Source organism: Lepisosteus platostomus, chromosome 3 (assembly GCF_059453375.1).
Source record: "Lepisosteus platostomus isolate fLepPlt1 chromosome 3, fLepPlt1.hap1, whole genome shotgun sequence".
NCBI lineage: Eukaryota > Metazoa > Chordata > Actinopteri > Semionotiformes > Lepisosteidae > Lepisosteus > Lepisosteus platostomus.
Window position 1 is genome coordinate 51580883 of NC_142613.1, and position 15925 is coordinate 51596807.

General features: G+C 46.7%; 1 protein-coding gene across 1 annotated transcript in view; it reads right to left on the reverse strand.

Moving 5' to 3' along the window:
• Positions 1-15925, reverse strand: part of alk (ALK receptor tyrosine kinase) — a 255900-nt gene that overhangs the window by 148912 nt on the left and 91063 nt on the right. Inside the window, exon 2 of the mRNA XM_088626040.1 lies at positions 412-540. Coding sequence (XP_088482166.1) covers positions 412-540 — 129 coding nt within the window. The remainder of the gene's footprint in view (positions 1-411; positions 541-15925) is intronic.

A 15925-nucleotide genomic window follows, 5' to 3' on the forward strand; every position in this document is an offset into this window, starting at 1 on the left:
CAGGGCGATCCAGACGCCTGTAACTGTTAGAGCTGCGTGTCTTGTCAGTTTTCCACGGGAAGGGTTTATATCTTAACTGCTGTCTTTTATAGCCAGGGCTCCTGAAAGGGCTGTAAATGCTCCGACACAAGTTTAAGTGCTGCGTTTAAGCTTAAGCCTGAAACAGCTGAAGCGCCAGTTATCCCCAAGTGCTTCGTCTTCTCCCTGTATTGGTCCTGTTAATTGTTTTGCAATAGGATTTCATTTTAGAGCGAAAGTGCATTTCTTATTCTCTGGAAATGAATGGCTGATTGCGTTGTTATCTATGGGAAGCTGCAGATACTGGATTTTGTTGACAAGCAATTGAACTCTCGAGGCTTAAACCTTGCTACAGAACCGGCTCTCCAAAACGCCGCTAGAGGAGTGACTCACCCGGCCGCGGACTGGCGAGGGGGAACTGCAGCTCATCCTCGGATGCCCACGTGAAATTCCAGTAAGCGTGGCTTCTCCAGGAAAGCCCAGGACCGTCTCCAGGGTCTCCAGCAGCAGTCTGGTCTGAACCTGCCCAGGACGAGCAGACACACACCGTCACACAGGACACCGCCGCCCCCCCTCCTCGGCCCCCCTCCTCTTCCCAGCGGCCGATCGGAGCCGATGTGCGCGGGTGGATCGCGAGCACGCATTTCCTCCCGCCTCTGTAATCACTTCTTTAACCCGGTAACGCTCATTTAATCCTCCAGGTCTCTCTAGGCCCCTGCAATCATGCAAGCTCCCCCCCACAGTGACCACTGCCCTGCTACACCGTACATACTGCCTGTAGGTGTGCAATATGTGCCCTTCAGCTCCCAGTGTCCCAGCACAGAGACCCCAGGGACCGCTGTGGCAGCGCACAGGCCCAGGTCCAGGACCGCCAGCGCTCGAGATGCCCCGAGACACAGACCCACAGCAGCCGCCAGGCTGGGGGAGTGGAGCTCCGAGGACACGCCTGCACAGGACCTGCACCACACCGGCCATCGACAGCGACACTAATTACCCAGGGACAGGCCGGCACGGAAATGCTCTGACCCCACCCCTTCCCCGGCCACAAGAGGTTAAAGCTGATCGGAGGGAGTTCCGGATCTTTACCTTACAGTAGCATGATAGCATCACTCAGCTCAGGAATCTGAAGCCACAGGAAAAGCCTGATTGTATGCCAACGTTATTCTATGTACTTTGTAACATATGATATCTATTTCTAAAAATAAAAGAACGGCTGTGAACAAGAACAGGCCAATCAGCCAAACAACTTGTCCTGTTTAACTGCCCATTTAGCCTATTTGCTGGTTAGTAGCTAATTGATCCCAGATCTCATCCAGCCAGGGTATCAGTTTTGGCTTCAGCTACTGTACATGGCTGGGCCCTGGTTCCCCCCTCTGCTCAGCTGGACAAGTTCACAGTGGGATGGGAGGGATCCTTCTGGGAGATCAAGATCAAGCAAGTTTGCTTCCAGCTGGTTGTTTTTTTTGTTTTTTTTTTAATATAGAAATAGCCCAATGCATGTGAACTGTGCCATTTCAGCATTTCATTCTCTTTTCGATCATGTGGTTTCTAATAAGTCAAGTAAGTTGTGATGGGGAGGCCCGGGGTCCCCCCCATTCACCTTTAGATGTCTGCGACTATTGGGGACAGCAGCAGCCTAACAGTGCGTGCACTTAACCTGATTCAACTGCAGTCCACTTACCCCAAGCTGGGTGCTCATTACATGCTCAGTTCCTCTTATTAACGAAGATTTTCCACGTGATACATACATTACATCCTTTTAAATCGATCCCATGTCCAGCAGTGCTGGGCCATTAAACACTCAATGCAGCCGGGCCAGGCTGACAGCACCCATTGATTTCCATTGGAGGAGGAACATCAGAGCTCCTCAGCAGAAAGCTGCACTGATCTACACATGGCATGCCCCATGGGTGGTGACAGCTCTTATTCATATCCGCAACAGCAAACCAGGAGATTCCTGTCAGACAAACAGGAATACTAACGAGGAATCAGGAGATCCCTATTCATCCCTCTGTTCAGAAACAGCTGGATGAGATTCTCCAGTCAGGAGAGGACATACCTCTTTACACAAAGGGTGGTAGGAGGGTGGAACAAGCTGACCACCCATATAATTGAAGCCCACACCTTGGTTTCTTTCAAGAAACAGCTAAACGAGATCCTGGAATCAATTAACCCCGTTCATAACCTCTCGTGTTCTCAGCCACATGAGATAACCGTGGAAGAGACTCTTACACTCCCAGCTGCTGCGATATCAAAAAAATAATTGTGAAATCAAGGTCAGATTCTAGTCCCCGTGGAGGCTGACCTCCTTGGAAGTTTGTCAGGCTATTAAGAAGCTGCGGGGGTGTAAGTCCCTTATTGGAGCCCTGTGGAAGCTGATGAGCGTGAATGTAGACCTGACTCAGACCCCTAGACGAAGGCTGAGTATCCTGTCTGGCACTGCAAGATAAACTCCTTTTCCCCCGGGCTGCAGGGAGAAAAATCTGACAGATGCTTCTGATCCTTTGTTCATCCGAAATAAAAACACGGATCACTGCTGCTAATAAGAGTGCGCTGGCTTAACATGTGGCCAGGTGATTGTACTTGTGTATGCCATCATTAATTAATTAATCAATTAAGACATCTGTTACAGTTCTGTGCTCCACTGGGCTCATTAATCAGAACATCTAAGTAACTCTGCACAATGCAACACAATTTAGGACGTATCTATCTTGGATGTGAAAGAGCTGCCTCCGAACTCTTCTGGATGTTGGTTACCTCAGCTGACAGTTCCTTCCTTACTGCTAGACAAGAGGAGATCCTCAAAATAATTAGCTCCTAACAACCAAAAAAGCTAGATGACCCAAATAGCCTCTTCCCTTAGCAACATTTTCATGTTCTTTTACGTGAAGGCTCTTCTATTGCTCCTACATATATGAGAGAGCTGAACCAGTATGAACGTACTGTAGATTTCCAAGCTACCTCAGATCATTTAGGCAAACAGGGACACAGAACAACTGCACTGCAGGGAAAGAGGCAAAGCCAGGAGGTCACCAGTTCACATCCAGCATAAGCCTTTGGTGGGCAGGAGCACCCAGGGTAGCCAGCTCCTACCTGCCCTTGGACAGCCACAATCCAGCAGATTTAATAACTAAGCAGAGAAAAGTCAGATGCAGAGGCCTGGGTTCTCCAGGACCAGGCTGGCATCTAGCTGTAGAGGGCTGATGGAACTGATCTGAAGATTTGCCTCCTGGTCCAAACAGACTGGCGCAACATGGGGAAACATCACTGGATGTTTAAAAAAAAATACACAAGCGGAGAAGGACATCACACCAGTCTTGATGAAACTGGGACACGGGTTATAGCCCTGTCCTGGGGCAGGGTTAGCAGATTCCTGTACTGCATTCCTGTGTAGTTCTCTCGGATCAATTAACTCCTACCAAACACACGAGAAGGGCCGAATGGCTCCTCTTGTGTGTGGCTGCTCTTATTTTCTTAAGTAAGAAACACACAAACCCTGGTCCCCAGATCCCAGCGTATCAGCTTTACTTTCTGTAGGCTCGTATTACTCATAGGATTCTGTGCATAAAACAAATGTGCTCAACAAATTAAACTAAAATAAATGATGTGTCATTCTCTGCCAAATTGGACATGATTTACAAGCTCGCTGGCTTGTTTTCCCATGGTGCCTATGCTTATAGTGAAGTGGAACCGTCCTTTTAAAAGAAAGACAAAGCTCTGTCAACGGGGGTCTGCTTTTTTCACTCCATCAGCAGAACATGACACTCCTGTGGATAGTCTAGGTAGAGGCTTGTCTCTCTGGACTGAAGCGAAGTAGGAGACCCAGACAAAGTTACACTGAGACTTGAACACTGCGCAATACTCTGTAATCTCTCCTGTATTTTCACTTGGATCTTGGACACTGAACAATACTCTGTAATCTCTCCTGTATCTTGGACACTGAACAATACTCTGTAATCTCTCCTGTATTCTCACTTGGATCTTGGACACTGAACAATACTCTGTAATCTCTCCTGTATCTTGGACACTGAACAATACTCTGTAATCTCTCCTGTATTCTGGCCTGAATCTTGTACTGCTCTTTAGGTCATTGACAGTGAGTAGTCTTTGCATGGGACTGTGGATAATAATTGAGCAGATTGTCTCAATCAAATATCCCAGATGATTTGTTTCATGGCACTTATTTTATTGAATACCTACTTAATAAATAAACGATCAGGCAGTCAACCAGTATTCATCTGGTTATCAGTGTTAGTGCTTAATCAAATGCATTTGCCTGAGATCTGATAAGGGGCACATATCTGCTATCCACTGCCTCTCCTATTGATCTGGTTTCATTGTGCCAGGTCCTTACTGACTAATGGGCGCTAAATATGCATTTCAGATCAATGATATGAGAATTATGTATGTTATGAGTCTGGCAAGAACAAACCCATTAGTGTGAAGTGATCAGTTAAACAGGTGTCAGGTCCTTCACATTTATATGCTGATGAAGGGTGCCACGAGTCAGGCACTGCTAATTTAAGTATAATTAAATGAAAATTACTGGCACTCATTTTTAAAGGAATAGCTTTTGATTGCAGGCTTACCTCCTTACTCCTTCAAAAGGACACAAAAGTCAAAATCGTTCTACAAGCAGAAGAGAGGGCAAACCTAATTATGTGGGAGGCCACACATACTGTATATTGGGGCCCCAAATAGGCAGCCCCAAGAGCCACAGGAGTTGCCTAGATAAAATAAACAGATTAAACAGTGACAATAGTGTCCGATGCGAGTAAAGCTCTGCAGAAGATCACGAGTGTGAGCACAACAAGCCTTCCAACTGTACTGTGTGCATCTCCCACCTCCACCAGAGCACAGGCTGCAGGTGTGCGACTGTATATGAATGTAAACAGTTCAGAGAGCATGCAGTGTACAAACCCATCCACCCATTTTTTTAACCGTTTTATCCAGTACAGGGTTGTGGGGGAGCCACAGCCTATCCCAGCAAGCAGCGGGCACATCTTGGATGGGAAACCAGTCCATCGCAGGGCTCACACAGACACAGACAGAGAGCATGCAAACTCCTCACAGGTAACACCCCAGGTCTGGAATTGAACCCAGGACCCTGTGCCACCATCCTGCCTTCTTATTGTTGTTTTAGAGCATAATGTTTTGTTTATTTGACATATCACGCACTCACACCAGGACCAATTTACCAAGAAGTCAACTGATTTAGCAGCATCTCTTTGGACTGCGAGAGGACACCAGAGCACCCAAAGGAAATCCACATGAACACGGGGAGAACATACAACCTCTACACAGACAGAACTCCAAGATTAGGACTTGAACCCAGGACCCCAGAGACACGAGTTAGCACTGCTAACCAGAACAACACAGTGCCACCCTCCAGGGAAAGTCTTTGTCCTCCAATTGCTTAGTGTAGTACTGGGTTCTGAGGCTACACGTCTTGATTTCTGGGAAATGTTCATATAGCCAGAGCTGTTGGTCTTAGACAGCGCATTTATTCTGAGAAATCCTGTTCTACATTTAACAGGATGCGTCATGTGAATAGCAATAGCCTCAAGAATTTTTCAGGACAGTAAGAAAACTTGACCGGAAATGTGGGTTTTCTGTGGTAAAAGTGACACTTTCATCTCCTGGAGCAGTCATCTGCGTTGGATTGAAGGGAAGTGAGTGTACTGTACAAAGACTTACAAAGGAGAGGTGGCGATCTGGTCCTGTTTGATAGTCAGTAGCCGATTGAGCCAAGGATCTTATCCAGCTGTTGCCTGATAGAAACCAGGGAACTGACTTTGACAACATGGCTGGGCAGCTTGTTCCACACCCCTGCCACCCTTTGCATAAGGAAGTGCCTACAGTTCTGGGTTGTAAAGACACATCTACTTGCAAGGGAACGCCGGCTTAAAAAAAAAAAAATCCATGCAAAGATGAAAAGATTCACCTTGTACTCGCCACCTGTGTTAGATTAAAGCCCAATATATCGGGACCTACCAAAGAGAGACCCCCAGCAAACAAGACGCAAAAGATCAACTGCTGTTCAGAACTCCACATGTCCCCGAACTTTCCTCTACTCTTTCTAAAGCAGTGCTGGAGCTCGTGCGAGCCTTCAGGAGCCCTGCAGCAGAGATCACAGGAGTGGAGGTAATAGGAGAAGCAGCGACACATTCTCTGCTTGCAATTGGACTGGTGCTGCTCGTTCTCCCAGGAGCCACTGTGACTAATCCCAGCCTGTCCTGCAGCAAAGCATGCTCCTGGTTTGCAATTTACTCCAGCAGAAGAGGAACCGAGACGCAGCCGCTCCGGTGATGAAGGCGCTCATTCCTGGTGGATCTGCTCTGCCGAGAGCCCAGATGCTGTTCATGTCACCTGAAGCAATCTGTCTTCTACTGCCAAGAACACTCCCAAACTGACAAGCCCCTGCACTGCTGAAGGGTACAAAACATTATTAATCATTGCTCGTCAGGTCTCCATTCCAGAGGAAACAGGTGTCATGAAAGCCCCTGCAGAGGTCCGGTTTTTCCTGGAGGTGAATACTGACGGAGAGATGCAGCAATGTCAGGCCACTGCAGTGCAGGGACATGACCGTCTCTTCCTGTGACCCGAGCCAGGCTTGGAGCAGTCAGAACTGCCAACAGCCCAGTCGAAGGGGGAGTCCCAAGAAACCGGCACAAAACCAGACACCAGCGTAGCGTGACAGACCCTGCCCTCATCCAGAACAGTCCCGGGGGTCAGCAAGCACAGAGGCTCCCAGTAGTGCAGTGGTTTTCCAGCAGGCTTTAGAGTTTGTCTCCAAGTCTCAAACAAACAAAAGACGGCACTTATCCTCACACTTTGCATACTGAGCAAATTCCCCACTATACACATGGGAATGTGTGGAAACACCTGCAACCACTAAAATAATCATTCACTGTAGGCGAGCAGCTGCTTCAGCATGCGGAGGCTGCAAACGAACAGATAAAGGTGTATCTCCATGCTGAAAGGACAAGACAAGAGACACAATGCGTCGGCTGTGGAGCCTTCTTCAGGTGTACGAGGTCTAACTTCCAAAAGGAAGTGGTATCCAAACGTTGTGCCTCTTTCCATGTAGTCATTGAGCTCATCACCCACTGTGAGACTCTTTATAAAGATCAGTCCCTGTATAGCGGCCTCTAGTGGCAGTCCAGTGTCATTAGTCCACTCTTTCACCGCCCTGCCACAATCTGCTCGGCATTTTCTGCCAACACAGTGGCAGGTTCTCTTTCTGTGTAAACTACGCACATGGGGTTTCCATCACAGATCAGAAATAAATTAAAAACCTCCATTTTCCTCCCTGTGGTTTTGTGTACTTTTTGGACCTCCTCGTTATGCATTACGAGGTCAAGCTCAGCCTCACTGCTGCCCGTTGTATCGGAGACGTCAGCGCTGCTGCACAGTGTTCAGAACAGAGGACAGTCCGCAGCCAGTGCGGTCTCGCTCCTTGATGCAATAGCTACCAGAGCATTAACTCTACAGCAAAGCGCTGATGTGTTTTAGATTGGCTGGAGATCAGCTCGAATGAAACTTATTGCCCCTGTAAATGTAATTGAAACTGCTCTCTGGAGATCAAGTCATGGAAACGCCAGCCATTTTAAAAACCCTGCTGCCATTGAGGTATTGCACTGGTTCACACACTTAAGAACAGCAAAGTAGTATGTGTGAATTCAGATTTTCATGAGCACAAATCTAAATGTTGATAAGGGTCAATAATATATAGAAATTCCATTCAAAATTCTGCTTCACTTGTGATTACCTGAACTTTTAACATTAAACTTTCTTCAGTATGCTCTTCTGTCAATCTAAATAATGAGCCTTTTGATGTTTTCCTTTCAGTTTAGCCTCAACTACAAAAGTATCACATCCATGACACAAAAGTACAAAAACCATGGGACTGATTGTACCAAAATAGGAATCTTCCAACTCAAGTTAAGACTCCCGTCTCTCCCAAGACTGAAGACACTGACTTCAGCCAAACATCAGCACTAATAAGAATAACAGGATTTTCACAAAATGTATTTTTCCCTTCAAATTTTACATTTTTATAACATATACCTCCACAGCTTAGAAAAACAAGGAAGGCCCCCCTATGCAGATTTCAGGATCACAAATATCCTAATCCAGGTAGTAAGGGAAATCCAAGACCATGGTCAAGAGGCGAGTAAAAATCCAGCACCAAAAGTCAGATTAGAAAACGAGCACCAGAGATACAAACCAAGATCAGGAAACAGACCAAAACCAGAAGTCAGGTAGGTGCCCAAGGAGTATCCAGCAGAAGTAAGATCCAGAACTCTAAGTGTTGAAACAATACTGAACACCACCTGACCGGAGAGCAGGGTTTAAATAGGTTTGTGGAGAGGAGGTGTGGTGAAGTAGGGACTCTAGGTGAGCAGGGATTGGCTGATCTGTGCCTCTGCTGTACAGAAGAAGTAAGCCCTAGAGGCTGAGGTGCCCTCTGCTGGTGGGATGTTGTAACACGTACTGCTGAGTCATTCCCAGACTCAGACCCGTTCAGTACTGCTGAGTCATTCACTGGCTCAGACTGGATTCAGTACACAGGTTCTGGTTCTGTGGAGAGTCTTGCTGCTTCCTCAGCGAGTGTGAAATGACTGCAGAATGGAAGAATGTCGCATGCGATGTCAAAGTACAGTTTAATTAGTTTTCCATTACCACTCCACAGTTACTAAATTAACTGGTAATCGTTGGATCTGCTTAAGAATAAAAATGTAAACAAACATTATGTTTACAGTATATCCAATATTATGCTAATTCTCCCTTGATAATTCGTTTGACATACCTTTCTTGAGCAGTTTATAAATAAAAAATCCAAAATTGTTTAATGTTGTTTAATGATGTTATTTACAACTATAATTAGTATGTGATAATTCAGTATAATACAATTAGTGTTCTCTGCATTATTTGACTTCTCCTTGATGTTGTGCTGCTTTTTCAAACACAACTCTACAAGACAAACTTGTTAATCTCATCAGCTATACTCCATATTTTAATTTATCACAAATGCAATCTTGTTTCTCAGGCTACATTTCTTTCTATGTTAAAGGAGGCTGTAAAATGTCAAGTCTATCATTTTTCCAGGAAGACTTGTTTTCCACTTAGCTTTGTAAATGACTTGGACTTGTCTAAGTAATTATTTCTGTGCAGCGCTGTGCGCTTGGGCGAATCAGAACCGTTTCAGTAACTCGGGGGCAGATTAGCGAACCGGTGAATCGGATGAACGAATCTTTTCAAGTGATTCACTGAACTGAACCATACAAATTGATTCACTGATTCAGTACACCGAGCTGAGCGACTCAGAAGAAGAGCGCAGTCTCCGCGCCACAGGGCTGAAGCCTTCTCTGTTTCTGCAGGTTTGTTAGACCCCCAGAAGGAAGGCGAATACCTACCGCCCCACCGAAGCACAGACCACCGCTCATAAATACGCATCATTCTGGCATTGCGAAATCGGGGTTTTAAAATTCCCCGGCAGGAAAAAAAAACAACCTTCTAATAAAAGCTAATAATAAAAAATCCTGTCACTCCAGTGTAATACTGAACAAATCCAACTGTATATTTTAGCCTCTGTACAGTAGCTGTCCATAAGTGTATTCTAGTGTATTCTTTACCTGGGCTTGAAGCTCATTCTAGTCCTTTTCTTTAACTGCATCTTGTTCTTTTTCTAGCATTTTCTCCAGAGCTTTCTTTCTCCATATATTTTCTGTACAAGTCATGACGTTTAAAGGTTGCACTCTGTTTCACAGGTTTGCTATCCACACGTGTTGCACTCGGCTGAAATACTAATAGGGGCTGGAATGACATTAACCAGTAAATATAGGGTAGAGGCTGCTAGGCTAGGGAGTCTTACAAAGAAAAAAAAACCACTGATCGATGTATCCCGGTGATTATTTTCAATCTGTTGCCAGGCTTGTCTTGTGTGGTTTGAGCTGCATTAATAAATTATGGAGCTGGATTCAGTATCTAAAAATGATCGACCTTGTCCACTCAGTACTACTCCTAAGAAAATACTGTAAAAAACATTTACTCTTTAGCATTGCAGTGTCTATTCTGGGAGCACAGCTGCTTGAATCTGAACCTACTGGTGACCATCTGGGCACTCCACACCAGCATAAACTGGCCATCACTGACCAGACCTGCAGGAGCCAACTAGTAAGTAATTAATAGATCTCAGGATCCCACCTGGTTGTTACTTGAAATAATAGAGTTTTGGCTTCAGCAGCATATCTTGTTGCACACTCCTACAACCCTCTGTGTAAAAAAAATTTCCACTTGTGTCCTCTTGTTCATTTTTCACTACTGATTCTGAAGAAATCCAGTGGATTTTGTCAGTGTCTTAGAGAATTGTGAATACTTGTATCAGTCTCCTCACAGTCTTCTCTGTTCAAGACTAAAGAGACTCAGTTCCTCCAGCCAGTCAGTGTAGGACAGTCCCTTTAGCCCAGAAACATATCCAATTCCTCTCCTCTGGACTCCAGAGCAACAATATATTTTTTACAACATACAGTAGTACACAATGTTCTCAATAAATCCTTGCTAGTGTGTTAACATTACAATATTAACTATATTTCCTAGCATTCTGCTTGCCTTTTTATTGCTTCCTCACATAGTCTGGACAATGTAAATCATGTGATAATATAAACATAAGTCATTTGCTCAAGTAGCTTGTTGTAGCTCAATGTCTTCCATTTTGTACCTGCAATTTCTTTTTGCTACCTGCGTGTAACACTTGTCTGCACTGAACGTCAGTGCCAGGTGGTTGCCTCATTCTGCCATCTGTACTGCGGAAACATGGGTGCGATCAGGAGCCAACCTAGAACACTGAGCCCCATTCCTAGAACCCTGCACAGGGCTCCCACCAGCTGCAGCGTTTTAATCTGGAGAGATCACACATTGTGGTGTTTTAACCAGGGGAGATCATTGCTGCAGTATTTTAACCAGGAGAGATCACACACTGCAGTGTTTTAATCAGGAGAGATCATTTGCTGCAGTAGTTTAATCAGAAGATATCATGAGATGCAGTGTTTTAACCAGGAGAGATCACGTGTTTCAGTTTTTTAATCCGGAGAGATCACACACTGCAGTGTTGTAATCAGGAGAGATCACATGCTGCAGTGTTTTAATCTGGAGAGATCACACGCTGCAGTGTTGTAATCAGGAGAGATCACATGCTGCAGTGTCTCAACAGTGAGAAATCAGACGCTGCAGTATTTTAAACGAGAGAGCTCTCTAGGCTATCCAATAGGCTGACGAGGTGTCCCTGTGCACGTGTTCCAGTGCCAATACTTGCCTGGAGCGCTCATCAATTCACTTAAGGGCCCGATTCTTAACATGATCACTCACAGCCTGTGCTCTTTATTTCCAGAAGAAAATAACGCGCTTACATTCAGAGAATATAACAGCATGTTAAGATTCTGGGGACACATAGTATTTACGGCACAATCGAGCTGCAGGAATGATTAACGCCCACAGGAGCTGTGCGCTTTCAATGGTGTAAAAGGAAGAGCGCTGGGCTGCAGCACCAGGGACAGAGGGCACAGTGCTCACAGCCCGTTCCCCAGTGACAAATCCCACCGACGAAACCTTACTGCTCTCTGATTTTGTATATTGTTCCTGATAAAAAAGCAAATTTGTTTTTTTAGAGAACTCGGAATACTTTTGTTCGATAAAACAAACCACTGTGAAATGTTTTCAAGTAGGTACAGATAGCTGCGTCAGCACGCATAGACTGCCGATATTTCACCACGGAACAAGTAAAGGTTTATTCCACGCGGAAAAGAGAGGAAAAGAAACACTGTGGAGCCTTCTGCGGCAGCCGAAACGTTGTGTTTCTTTTCTTCTCTTTTCAGCATGGAACAAACCTTTACTTGTTCCTTTTCCAGTGATGATCCGAAATGCAAAGAAAGCGCTCGGAGAGTAAACGGAATTCATCTGCATTGATTCACACTCAATAAGAGACGCTGACTTCATCGTCTCTCCAGGAGCACGGCGGGGCTCAGCTTTTCTTTTCCCGAACAATCAGGCTTGAAGTCGTGTGAAACGCACATTGCTCTAGACGCAGACAAAAAAAGAAATCAATTTCCAAACGGCTGTGGAGTGTCTCTCGGTGCAGCGGGCGAAGTTCAGCAGTGGCTGTTTGGGAGCGTCAGAGGAGAATGCAGGCGGGATCAATAATGCCATATTTAGACGAATAATTTTTGGGTTCGTGTCAGAGTGACAAACGAGAAGACCAGATTCAGCGGCCAGCAGATAACAGCGATCCTGCTTCCCGACTGGCTCGGTCACCCTCCTGGTGTCTAACTAGGCTCGCTGTGGATCCTCTACCCCCACAGAGCACCCTGGCCCCCCACACCTCCTCAAAGCACGGCACAGAGTGCAGTGCCCTGCAAGCACAGCAGATGAGTGTGAAAAATGAGCTTTTCAAAGCTTAAAACAGCAAAGATCCCGGAATCAATTCCATGCACTGTGAATCCAAAGCGTATACAACTTAACGATATACTGTAATGGACTACACCTTTGACTTGGCAACTATGTATTTCTTGTGCTGTTTGTTTATTGTCTGTATATGCTGTCACCATTTATTATTTACTGTGTTGTAATGCACTGTCTAGATTGTGTGGTGCTATCTGTTCCACCGTGTTGCCTGTTGTACTGTGTGTGTCCTGAGAGAACGGCGTGAATAAAACATATATGCTGTACACGTCCATATGGCAAATAAACTCCTCTGTTTATGAAATACTTCACCATTACAAGCAGCCAATGCTCTGTTTGACTAGACTGATGGAAATATTAGATCTGTTCACATCTCAAGAGCTCAGCAGGAATTGCCTGGTCAGCACTGGGATGGGAGATCTCCAGGAAAATCAGGTTGCTAGTGGACCAATAGGTGGCGCTCTTCCCTCTGGGCCATAGATTTCAAAGCTTTGCTAGGTATGGTGATTGATGACACTGTGCTTCTGATCAGACATTAAACAGAGGTCATTAAAGGTTCCAAGGGCATTGGTAAGAGTAGGGTCTTAACGCTAGTGTCCTGGCTAAATTCCACTCTGATCTGTACCATCTGTCCTCCCAAAAGATCCACATTAATTCAGCAGTGCAGTATTTTCTCTCTCCTCCTCTGATACTCTGTGTGTCTCCAGTGGGGCTGCTGGTGCAGAATGGTGCTGTGTGTCTCCAGGTGGGGCTGCTGGTGCAGAATGGTGCTGTGTGTCTCCAGGTGGGGCTGCTGGTGCAGAATGGTGCCGTGTGTCTCCAGTGGGGCTGCTGGTGCAGAATGGTGCTGTGTGTCTCCAGGTGGGGCTGCTGGTGCAGAATGGTGCTGTGTGTCTCCAGTGGGGCTGCTGGTGCAGAATGGTGCTGTGTGTCTCCAGTGGGGCTGCTGGTACAGAATGGTGCTGTGTGTCTCCAGTGGGGCTGCTGGTACAGAATGGTGCTGTGTGTCTCCAGTGGGGCTGCTGGTACAGAATGGTGCTGTGTGTCTCCAGGTGGGGCTGCTGGTGCAGAATGGTGCTGTGTGTCTCCAGTGGGGCTGCTGGTGCAGAATGGTGCTGTGTGTCTCCAGTGGGGCTGCTGGTACAGAATGGTGCTGTGTGTCTCCAGTGGGGTGCTGGTGAAGAATGGCTACTTTATAGGTCCCCTCCTCTATCTAAAAGTGCTCTGGGATTCTGTCTGGTATTATTACTCCTAAAACTAACGTTTATTGAGATGTGAGACACTAAAGAGTTGTACCTGTGCTCAGACACGTGGGTCCTACAGCTGTTATGTTCAAACTCTGAGCAGTTAGATTGTAGATTAAGTATTTGAAGGAACCCTGAACCTTGCTTTTGGTACAGGTGTTTTGCTCAGTGGAACTACAGATCTGGATGTTGGTGAAAACAGCCTGCGGGTGATGAACGATCTTAGCAAGACATTTGTTGATCCCCCCTCCCAGTTCAGTCACAGCAATTCATGGCATCAGCCAGTCCAGTGGGCTTCACACACAGTGAATCAAGTGCTCTTTTTCTTCAGGCAACATAATTAGTTTAACTGAGGTCTAAATAAATCATTGCCCGTGTTAATTGTTTATTTGATGTGTGATTTGATTAAAAAGCAAAATAATAATTGCCTTTCTAGCGCAGGCCGTGCCGCAAGGCAGCTGCATACAGATCAGACCGGAGGAGGGGGTCCCACTGCACTCTGCCTCGCTTGTGTGCCAGTCCTGGGGCGCCGCCCTGCCCCAGCATTGCAGGGGGGAGAGGGGTGCGCTCGCCTGGACACCAGGAGAAATCACCAGTTCTCAGCGGCTGGCCTGGGCTGCTCTGGGTTGCTGGTGGGCTGTCACAGGAGAGCCTGAAGGCCAGGATCACACTCCTAGGCCCCCAGCAGCTCGATCGCGGAGATGGGCCTCCGTTCAACCATTCAATTCAGAGGGGGATGCCCTCTGACACGTGAACTCTGACCCCAGCTCTCAGCTCTCCGTCCTGCTGCTGTAACACACAGTACTAAACGCACAGGGCAGTCCCGACACTAAACCCCAGAGAGAGGACGCCCCCAGTCTGAGCCACACTTCCAGTCCTGGTGTGCACCGAATGCTGCTGGAAGTGCAGTGTCCCAGCCCCTGACGGTCACCTGGCATTTCTCTGACTGGCAGAGGGGAGGCGCTGTTCTGGGACCTCAGTCACTACTCTCTGGCTTGCACTGATTTCTGCCCGGCCTCTGACCTACGTAGCAACGCGCTGTCTGACAGCAGAGGCTGCCCTGCCAAATGAGCGCCACCTGCTGGAGAGCGCCAGTCACGCCAGTCACAGACGTGCTGCTGTTCCAGCTGAATCGCCTCTCTTCATGTGCAGCGCTTCTAGAGCACAGGGCCCGCGGGCTGTGAGAGTCAGCACCGCACCGACTTCGCTCATCGAACAGTATTCACTGAACATGGCACTGGCTTTTTTCCAGGAGTGTGGGTAGTTCTAGTGCAGCAGAGTTGACAGACACTGGGCTGAGAGCCAGAGAAGGCTCTTACTGGATTATTCCAGACCGGGGAAAGCTGGTGAAATTTCGGGGAGCACACACACCTCTTGTAGCACTGGGGTGTGCTCGAAACTGCACTCGGAGGCGTCATTATAACAACCCAGATGTGTCCCAGCAGCAGCAGCACGTTTTACCTGTGTCTGAGGGCGTCTCTGGGCTCTCAATCAGGGCTCTAATACTGACACTCTGACACCACGGCTGTTTTACAACATTTTGAAGGGAAAAAAAAAATAAATCAATATCATTCACGCACCGACCGGCCTCCTCACACTTTATAATCTCTGTTTAACAAATTAATTCTCTGTCTTGGCATTTATGGATCTTTTAATCATAGCTCTCGTTCCAGACACTGTTGGCCGAAAGTGCTGAAAAAAGTGAAAATAAATTGAAAGTGACACATCAAAGTGAAGAAATTGACTTTTTCTTTTAAAAAAGAATGTTTTAGCTTTTCAATATTTTTTATTTCTACCGCAGCACAGTTGCTGGTTTTGTGCTGATGTGCTGGTGCTGATTTGTTCCTCTGAAAGAGAGCACAGTGTTGAAAAGGTGTCTTGAGAGATACACCTGGGAGGGTTTCATTCAGGAATGGTCAATGACTGCAGAGCCTCGCACTGGCCTGCAGCCCCACTGACTTCCCTGCAGCCCTGAGAAGCCAGTGCAAACAACTGAGCTCGCCTCTGCCTCTGCTGGGGTTGGATCACAGTCGCTGCTCCCTAGACAGTGTTGAGCTCTGCTACACCATGAAATCGGGTCTCCGCTTGCGGGAGAAAGAATTCTGCCCTGTCTAGGTTTCTGGGTTTCTAGGGGGTGACATCACTTCTCTGTGAAACATACGTTCACTGCTGTCACACTGTGAGGTTAGAGACAGGGTTGCCAT